We start from the raw sequence: 10445 nt of genomic DNA on the forward strand, positions 1-10445 counted from the left end.
CACCTTAAAGAAACAGTTCAGTGTAAAAATAAAGCTGGGTAAAACAGACTGTGCACAATAAAAAAATATTTGTAATATAGTTAGTTAGGCAAAATCTATAAAGGCTGGAGTGAGTGGATGTCTAACATAATAGCCAGAACACTACTTCTTCCTTTGCTGCTTTCCAACCTCTAAGTCAATGACTTGAGGGGGGCCACATGGGACAAACTGTTCAGTTAGTTTGTGAGCACACAGGTCAGATTTCAAAGCAAACTAACTAAACAGTTATAGTATATAACTGTTCAGTTAGTTATGTCCCATATGGCCCCTCCTCAAGTCACTGATTGCTTACTGACTGCTAACAGCTTAGAGGAGGAAGTAGTGTTCTCTCTATTATGTTTGACATCTGCCTGCTTCAGCCTTTATAGATTACATTTTTGGCTAACTATATTGAAAACATTTTTTATACTGTGCAGTTTACCCAGTTTCATTTTTACACTGAACTATTCCTTTAAATCCCCCAGTTTCCCTATAAAGACAACTCAAGGCATGTGAGGTTGGGTAGGAGATAAAAGTATATAAGTTTGCTAGATAGTGTATGTAAAGTATAAAATATAAGGTATAGGTCCAATATTCTATCTTACAAAATTACAAGGACCTGGCATGATTGTGCTGACTAGCTAAGCTCCCACAGGCACAGAAAGTTGTAAAATGGGTATCATTTACTTTGAGTTAAGGTATTCCATCATCTATAAAAGGCTGAGACTTTCAGGGTCTCATCTGAAGCTGTTTGTGACACATTTCAGTTATTGTTCTGTGTTGCTGATAGCTTCCACAAGACTCTGCATTTGATTTCCAAATATAGTGTCTGTTATTCTGAGAACCTTGTCTCAGGGTTTGAGACAATAAGTTTCTGGTCAGTTAAAATGACCAACAAATGACCAAGAATGTCTTTGTACGTTACCTAAGGCCTGGGCCAGTGCCGGATTTCAAATTCAGCCGCCCCTAGGCCGCCCCCCATTCGCGCCCCCTGCGCATGCGCGAACAAACCCCCCTCCCCCCGTGCCGCGTTGACGCAAGCGAGCATGCGCAGGCATTTAACTCTCATACGGAGCAGTGGGGAGAAATCCCCATTGCTCCGTATGGGAGCAAAATGTCAAAATTTCGTTGCAGCGGGGCGGCATGCCGCCCCTAAATTTGTGCTGCCCTAGGCCCGGGCCACAAATCCGGGCCTGGCCTGGGCTGTGGATTCTGGCAGTGCCTGAGGGGCTGCTTAAGATGCCACAGGCAGTCACTATTTAGTGGGCTGGTGGGGGGATCTTTGGGACTCTTTTTGTTGTTATTGAAGGAGAAGGAAAGGTAAAATCACTGGGGAGTGCCAAAATGTTAGGCACCCCCCCCCCAGTGATTGTAATCGCTTATACCCTGGGTTGATTCTCCTGTTAGGAGAAAACCATACCCCGGTCTGGTGCAGTGCCCAGTGGTAAAAGATAAGTGATTACAATCAATGGGGGCCTTGTGCAACATCTCCAAGTTTATACATTTAGAACTTTACATTCAGTAAAGTATCAACTAATGGATTGTGGAAGTATGGCCACTGTTAAAGGGATATGGCCCCCAGTACCAAAGGGCATATATAATGAGCAACTACAAAAAAAAGAAGTATCCCATAACACAAACTAGTATGTAAAAATATAAATGTATTCAGATCTTCATGTGAAAACTTAATACACATACAAACTCCAAGGTGGATAATTATCAGGGATTATAACACTGATTGCAGTAATTAGGAGGTAAATTCAAACTGCTGTCACTGTGCTGCTCTCCTGTTAAATTACAAAGTAGCATACTGTTCTACCAGTGCATCACTACTAGGGTTGCCATCTTTGCCAGGCTAACATCATCATGCAAACCGCCAACATCATCGCGTGGTGATGTTTCATGCTGTGTAATGGCGTCAGGGATGGGGTTCTTGCATCCGTCGAACGCAATTCAGAGAGTTTCAACATTCTGATAATGTTCAATTGTCAAAACCGAACAGGTGGGAACTCTTATCATTACTGAACCACCAACAGGGGTGTTGCTAGGCACACAATTCTAATTAGTGCTTCTATGCAACCTATGGGGGCATTAGCTCAAGGGCATGTATATTAAGGGCCATAGTGTTAAAGACATGTGTCAAAATGAATGTATAAAAGATGTGTTTGAGCATAGGCGGATTTTCAATAAGGCTAGGGGAGGCTAAGCCTCCCCAAACCTGCTCTGGCACCCTAAAAATAAAATAAAAAAACCTGGCTCTGTTTCTGCGCTGTCCTGCAAATCTTCTCCTGTCCCTGCAAGCTCCGGGTTCTGCTCTTATCAGCTGTGCTCTGATTGGATCTTTCTTCTTGTATATTCTCCAATCAGAGCACAGCTTTCTTGACAGACAGTAAAATTGACCAATCAAGACACAGATGCAGACAGGGATCGGGAAATTTTGCAAACTGCAGAAATGAAGACTTAAAAAAGAAGAATCTGCAGACTGTAAGTTTACCCATGAACCAGCTTTGAACTTTGCTGCAGTTTTCATCCCACAGGTAACTATACTGTATATGTTCTAAAGACTGACCCACTAGCTGGAATTAAATTGTTTTTTGTCATCTGACATTTATAATATCCCCTACCCTAACAGATGGAAGGTAAGTTAATTTTTCCCCCTGACAAAGCTCATTGTGCTTTTATATATTTGTTATGGTTTTTTGCACGTTCTATTTTTTTTTTACTTTTGTCATTGTTTTTTTCATTTATAGTAAGTTACAGTGGAGCCAATGCTGTGTATCAGTGCCAGTGTTATAGTGCCAGGGCCTGAATATCTGCCATCTGTACCCACTGCTCCTCATGGCATATAATGTGCTGGGTTTGTATATAAAGACTGCGTCTCGCTGTATATAACGTGCATGGGATGTCAGTACCTGCTGCCTCACTTTCTATAAAGCTAACTTAAACACATCTAATGGGGAGGTTCACTTTTAAGTTAACTTGTAGTATATTATAGAATGGCCTATTCCTAGCAACTTTGCAATTGGTCTTCCTAGTTAATTTTATATAGTTTTTGAATAATTTGCCTTTCGCTTCTGCCTCTTTCCAGCTTTCAAATGAGGGTCACTGACCAAAAAGTATTGCTCTGTGAAGCTACAGTTTTATTTTTCCATGCAGGCCCCTTAACTATTCATATTCCCATCTCTTTTTTAAACCACTACCTGGTATATAAGACCCTAGCAACCAGATAGCTGTTGAAATACCAAATGGAGAGCTGCTGAACAAAAAGCTAAATAACCGAAAAACCAATTAAAAATAAAAGAGGACCAATTGCAAATTGTCTCAGAATATCAGTGTCTACATCATATTAAAAGTTAATTTAAAGGTGAACTACCCCTTTAACCTAACTGAACACAAATGTATAGAGAACCCCTAACAGAAGTGCACGTATGAATGCTTTTACATCCTAAGCATTTTAGGGTTAAAAAAATCCCCCCCACCCGCACTTTTGCACAGTATCCCTGGGAGTCAGTGGGAACTGCCAGAGGTAGTTGGGAGGTTAATTTTTTACACCAGCAGTGAATCCACTAAGTGTCACATTAGCTGTAGGTCAGTCTGTGTATGGGCCATCTTTAGCCTCCCCAAACAAAAAAGTCATTGTAATCACTAATAAAAAAATTGGATTTCTATGGACACTAATGAGCTGTGGGTATTGGACTTTGAAAAGACTACTGTTTAGTGTTTACTAATGTGTTCCCTACTGCAAGATTGTGGAAGTACAGGATTTATGTATTTGCTACACTGTCCTGTGTTCTTTTGTCACTGTGCGTCTAGCACAGTAATACACGGCTGTGTCTTCAGTCTGTAGATTGTTCATTTGCAAATATAACTTGTTGTTATTATTGTCTCTGGAGGTGGTGAATCTTCCTTTAACTGAATCAGCATAGTATGTGCTACTCCCGTCATAGTTCATTTCAGACACCCACTGTAATCCTAACCCAGCTCATCCAAGAGCCAAGAGCAGTTGGATGCAGCACATCTGGTTCCTCTGCTTTATCTGGGAGCTGCAGGTTTTTGTAAGAGCTCAGTAAAAAATTTAATTGTTATTTGCATAATTTGGTTGGAGTTCATATAACCAATTTGATTGCCTATTCTTCTCCTTTACTCTCCTGAAGGCTCTTTCAGTTTCTATACGATTGCAATGTGCCAAAATTCAGTAAGTTTTTGATAAAATGAAATGGTGGCAGAAGTTTTTCCAAATCTCTTACCACTTTTGTAATCCATTTTTTTTGTTAGACCCTCCCCCCAAAGCTCATAATTGAATTTTAATATGGTATAAACCCAAGAGAATTCATGTAAACTTACTTCACTTTCTGTTGTAGTGTTTCAGTGGGGTTTTGTTATAAAAAGTCTAAAGTTTGCCCACATCTGGTACTCATAGCAACCAAGCCAATGTGTGTTTTCAAGCATTTGGCAGTAAATTCTACTTGTTGATTGGTTGTATGAGTTACTAGACAAATAGCAAGCTTAAGGGCAATGGCACATGTGAAGTTTTCTCATGAGGGCAAAACACCAGAAATGTTTTTTGCCAGTGTGGAGGCTCCGAATTACTGCATGAGGAGCACACAAATCATGTAATCATCAAGAATGTCTTGTGTATGCTACCTGATTTATTTGCTTTACCAGAAGTGATTCTGAGCACCCAACAGGGCAAGCAGAAAAAATGTCCCTGTTGGGTGCTGAGCTACAACAAGTTGCATGTTGCATTTGTAAAATCTGCATAAATATGCACATTGGGTGGATCTATAAGGAGATCTGTTATGTAATACACAGCGCCCAAAATGTTGTATCCAGCTGACACAATAAGTTACAGAGTTACTGCATTTGTGTTTATCAGTTTGACTTATCTTGTACCAGTGATAGAAAGTAGGCCTGCCTGTGTGTATCCTTACCTTACCTTTTGGTCAAACACCCGAGTCTTTTCCGGCGATTTCGGGAAATCGCGCCGCCGCGTGTGCCATCCCGCCGGCGACTTACATGTTCGCCGGCGGGATGGCGGGTCATGGCAACTTTGGGAGATTAGTCGCCCGCGAAGAGGGAGTTTTATCGCGGGCGACTAATCTCCCCCGTGTGCCAGAGCCCTAAGAATGTTATATTCATAGACAGGGGAAGATATTTTTGTTGGATGGGACCTAAGAAAGTAGTTTGTGCGGCTTCCAGACAACATAACTACATATATAATAAGCTATGCCCACTTTTAAAGGATATGCCCACTAAGGTCACACCCTTTATAACATCAACCTTCATAAAGTTTTATGGGAAAATATTGCAGAAGAGGCAATATTTGCTAGTCTAAAAAACAGCAACAACCAGGTGTTTACTTGCCATTTAGGGATTAACCTGGAGAAACCTCTGCATGTTTCTACAATCCCAACACTGAGTTCAGTAAAGTAGAAATTAATGAATCATGCATAGTGATGAGCGAATCTGTCCCGTAAAATTCCCGAGAAATTAATTGAACAAGTAAAATTGCGAAAGGGTGAAAAATTTGTAAAATGCATTTGTCAAGCAACTTTTTTGTCGCCCGCATCTTTTTTTTTGTTGCCTGCGTCTTTTTTTTGCCGTGACCATAAATTTTTTTAACGTGTGCAGATTTTTTCTACAGCAAATTTTTGGTGAAACAATTCGCAATGGTGAAATGCGGAAATTCACTGCAAATCCTGGCGAAAAAATCTGCTCATCACTAATCATGCAAGCAGTGTGTGCACTGACATCCAAAGTAGATTGTTCAGTAAAACACAGTGGCTGCTGGCACCCCAAGCACATTACAAAGTAAAAGCGCAATTGGTAGCTACAACCCAAGTACATTATATACAGTGAGAAGCAATGGATATTGGTACCCAAAGTACATTATATACAATGGGGCTTATTTAACAAAGTGTGAGATTAAAGCTCACCACGGAAAACTTCACCCAATTTTTATTAATTCCTAAGTGGTTTTCAGAGTTTTTAGAGTTCACCATTAGATAAAATAAGCTTTAAAAATCTCATAGGAATGAATAGAGAGCGGGTGAAATTTTCTGCGGTGAGTCCTAATTTTACACTTTGATAAATATGCCCCAATAAGAGGCAGTGTGCACGGGTACCTCAAAGAATTATATATAGTGCCATGCAGTAGCTGCCAGGCCAAGCTCCTAAGAGCCGCTGCTCTCAAACAGGCAGGAGGGAGAATAACACTGATTGCAGTAATAAGGGGGGAAATTCAAACTGCTGTCACTGTGCTGCTCTCCCTCCTTCCAGTTAAATTACAAAGTAGCATACTGTTCTACCAGAGCATCACTACTAGGGTTGCCACTAGTGATGGGCGAAATGTTTCGCCAGGCATGGATTCGCGGCGAATTTCCGCTGTTCGCCATTGGCGGATTGTTTCGCGAAACGGATGAAAAAATTCGCTGCGGAAAAATTTGCCGCACATCCAAAAATTGTCGCCGGCGTCAAAAAAGAATTGTTGCGGACGGCAAAAGAATAGCGTGCGACGAAATAATAGCCGCGGGCAACGAAACAATAGCCGCACGACAAAATAATAGCCGCGGGCGACGAAACAATAGCCGCGCGACAAAATAATAGCTGTGGGCGACGAAACAATAGCCACGCGACAAAATAATAGCCGCGGGCGACGAAACAATAGTCGCGCGACGAAATAATAGCCGCGGGCGACGAAACAATAGCCGCAAGACGAAATAATAGCCGCGGGCGACGAAACAATAGCCGCAAGACGAAATAATAGCCGTGGGTGACGAAACAATAGCCACGCAACGAAATAATAGCCGCGGGCGACGAAACAATTGCCGCGGGTAAAATTTTTTTTTTGTCGCACAACATTTTCGCCGTTTCGCGAATTTTTCGCCTTTTCGCGGATCTTTTGAAAGATTCGCGAATTTTTCGGCGAAGCGAAACGGAACAGATTCGCTCATCACTAGTTGCCACCTTTGCCAGGCTGACATCATCATGCAAACCGCTGACATCATCGCGTGATGTTTCTTGCTGCGTGATGGCGTCAGGGATGGGGTTATTGCATCCGTTGGATGCAATTTAGAGAGTTTCAACATTCTGAAAATGTTCAATTGTCAAAACCAGACAGGTGGCAACTCTAATCACTACTGAACCACCAACAGGGGTGTTGCTAGGCACACAATTCTAATTAGTGCTTCTATGCAACCTATGGGGGCATCAGCTCAAGGGCATGTATATTAAAGGCCATAGTTCTAAAGACATATGTGTCAAAATGAATGTATAAAAGATGTGTTTGAGACACTGGTTAGAAGCACGAGTATTAAAGGCATGAGTGTTAAAGGCACACAATTGTCCCAGGGCACAGGCCCACAAACCTTATAACTTTATGTAAAGTAGCAATGAACTACTTGCTTTTAAATCATCTTTGTTTTTTTTCCCACAATGCAGTGTTTTTTCCCCAGAATTTCAGCATCATTGTGTAACACCTATTTGGCTATAATATGGCCAACCCAGACTAGTAGCGTGCTGTAGAGCATGTGTTACATGCGACCTTAATGCACAGGAGTGGGCCTCCGCTATATGGGAGGTATTAATGGAGCTGAGGGTGTAGTTGAACTACAAATAGCTGAGGTAGTGTGGTGTAATAGGTAGAAATGGACGCCAGAGGATTCTTATGGATGAACTGGATAATACTTTATTTGTCCAAGACAAAGGTAATCAGGGTATTTCAATACTCACTTAATAAATGCAGAACAGTATGCAGTTATACAATTGATGTAATTCGGATCAATAGCAGAAATATGATGCTCCCCTGGGTATCCCTTCTCATCAAGAGGTTGGGCAGGTAGAACAAACAACAGTGTGTTAGGTAGGAATGCTCACCGGCATAGTCCAATGCTCTTTTGGAGGTTAGGGCAAGGCATATTTGCTAACCTATTTCCCTAGCACTTCTGTGTCCCTAATCTAAGGCCAGTAATGCCTGTTAGGAAGACTACTCCTTTGCTGTTATCCTTGATGGGGCAAATGGCTGCTCTTTCTATATAATTCTGTCTGAACTCACCACTTCTAGAGGGTGCTATGAAATATGCTGCTATACTTTCTTCTCCTCATTCACGGGGCCCTGTCCCCGACTTAATTTGGATGGATATGTGGCTACTGGGCCAGATCTGTACCCAGGCTCAGTGGAGCCCTGCTTCAGGTAGCAGACCGGCAGCCAAAGAGAAAAACACTTCCTTGTGCAAGACACTATATAGTCTGCCAAGGGGAGTGGTCAATTGGGCTAAACCTGTAAGGGATAGCTTAAGAAACTGTAACCTGAGTATAGAGGGGTCTGCCCTATAACAGTACAGATAAGGAAAAGTAGGGAAGTAAAGCCATAGGGAGCTTAACCCTATAGGCCCCTACATTTGTAATCACTAATAAAAAGAAATGGACTTCAATGGACACTAATGAAAGTGTGTATATTAGACTTTGAAAAGACACTTATGGATTTCCCTTTATCCAATCCAAAATGTTCCAAGTGTTTATTTAGCAGTATTCCCAACAATAAGAAAGCATCTTGTACTCAAAGGTTTCATATTGTGGCAAATATCACATATTATAAATAATTCTAATAATAATAATGAAAAAACTATGCTATTAATAAAAAGTTTTACGTGAATATTCTTTAGAATGTTTAAACATTTTTGTCACAACATATTTGTTTTTTTTAATAACTATCAGAGAAATACCAAGTTTCTGGCATGTACACTTGATTTTAATTTGTATGTAGGATGTGAAATTTGCTTATCCCCAAGCTGCTAATAATAGAACTCGGTCTTAATTTTAAAATACCATTGTTTATTAATGTGTCTTTTTGCCCCCTACTGCAAGATTGTGGAAGTACAGGATTTGTGTATTTGCTGCACTGCCCTGTGTTCCTTTGTCACTGTGCGTCTTTAGCACAGTAATACACGGCAGTGTCTTCAGTTTGTAGACTGTTCATTTGCAAATATAACTTGTTGTTATTATTGTCTCTGGAGATGATGAATCTTCCATTAACTGAATCATCATAGTATGTGCTACCCCCACCACTGCTAATAGTAGACACCCACTGTAATCCTTTCCCAGGAGCCTGTCTAACCCAGCTCATTGCATAGCTACTGAATGTGAAGCCAGAGGCTGTGCAGGACAGTTTGTGAGACCCTCCCGGCTTTATCACCACTGGGTCTGACTGGGCAAGTTGCACATCACAATAGACCCCTGGAAAAGATAAAGAAATGTATTAAAGAGATGTCTTGAGAGATGTAAGTATTGAATATCACTTGAACATTCTTACCTGATAAACATGACAGGACTATTAAGAAAACAAGCAATGACTTCATACTGACAGTGTGAGTTATGGGTCAGGCAGTTGGATGCAGCACATCTGATTCCTCTGCTTTATCTGGGAGCTGCAGGTTTTTGTAAGAGCTCAGTAGGAAATGTAATTGTTATTTGCATAATTTGGTTGGAGTTCAAATAACCAATATCATTGCCTATTCTCCTCCTTTACCCTCCTGAAGGCTCTTAAATTTTTTTTACGATTGCAATGTGCCAAAATTCAGTAAATATTTGAGAAAATGAAATAGTGGCAGAAGGTTTTCCAAATCGCTTTTGTAATCCATTTTTTAGTTAGACCCCCCCCCCCCATATTAACCCAACTTTAATATGGTATAAAACCAAATATATGAATATATGTCAACTTACTTCATTTTCTGTTTGTAATGTTTTCTAAAATATTTGTATTTCAGTGGGGTTTTGTTATAAAAGGTCTAAAGTTTACCCACATCTGGTAACCCATAGCAACCAACCCAATATGTGTTTTCAAGCATTTGACAGTAAATTCTACTTGTTGATTGGGTGTATGAGTTACTAGACAAATACCAAGCTCAAGGGCAATAGCACATGTGAAATTTTCTCATGAGGGCAAAACACCAGAAATGTGGATATTTAAGTAGATTTGTTATGTAATACACACTGCCCAAAATGCTGTATCCAGTTGACACAATAAATTACAGAGTTTACGTGTTGAACTGCATTTGTGTTTACCTGTTTGGCTTATCTTGTACCAGTGATAGAAAGTAGGCCTGCCTGTGTGTATCCTTACCTTTATGCACATTGGCACACGCTAAAAAATATGGTTGGCCAAACTCCCAAATCCACCTCATGTGCCATGTAATTAAGAATGTTATAGTTATAGACATGGGATGATATTTTTGTTGGGTGGGACCTAAGAAAGTAGTTAGTGCCGCTTAGACCACATAACTACATATATATAAGCTTTGCAGTTGAGACATTGGTAACAAGCACGAGTGTTAAAGGCATGAATGTCATAGGCACACAATTGTCCCGGGGCACAGGCCTACAACCTTACAACTTTACATAAATTGACAAAACACTACTAAGTTTTTTGT

At 40.7% G+C, this 10445-nt stretch overlaps 1 gene segment (V, D, J or C); it reads right to left on the minus strand.

Moving 5' to 3' along the window:
• Window positions 1–3793: 3793 nt before the first annotated feature.
• Window positions 3794–9374, minus strand: LOC116412182. The segment is given in 3 exon segments: window positions 3794–3965; window positions 9090–9252; window positions 9329–9374. Coding segments are annotated over 3 exon segments (381 nt in total).
• Between the last annotated feature and the right edge of the window lie 1071 nt (window positions 9375–10445).

Source organism: Xenopus tropicalis, chromosome 1, assembly GCF_000004195.4.
Source record: "Xenopus tropicalis strain Nigerian chromosome 1, UCB_Xtro_10.0, whole genome shotgun sequence".
Lineage (NCBI taxonomy): Eukaryota > Metazoa > Chordata > Amphibia > Anura > Pipidae > Xenopus > Xenopus tropicalis.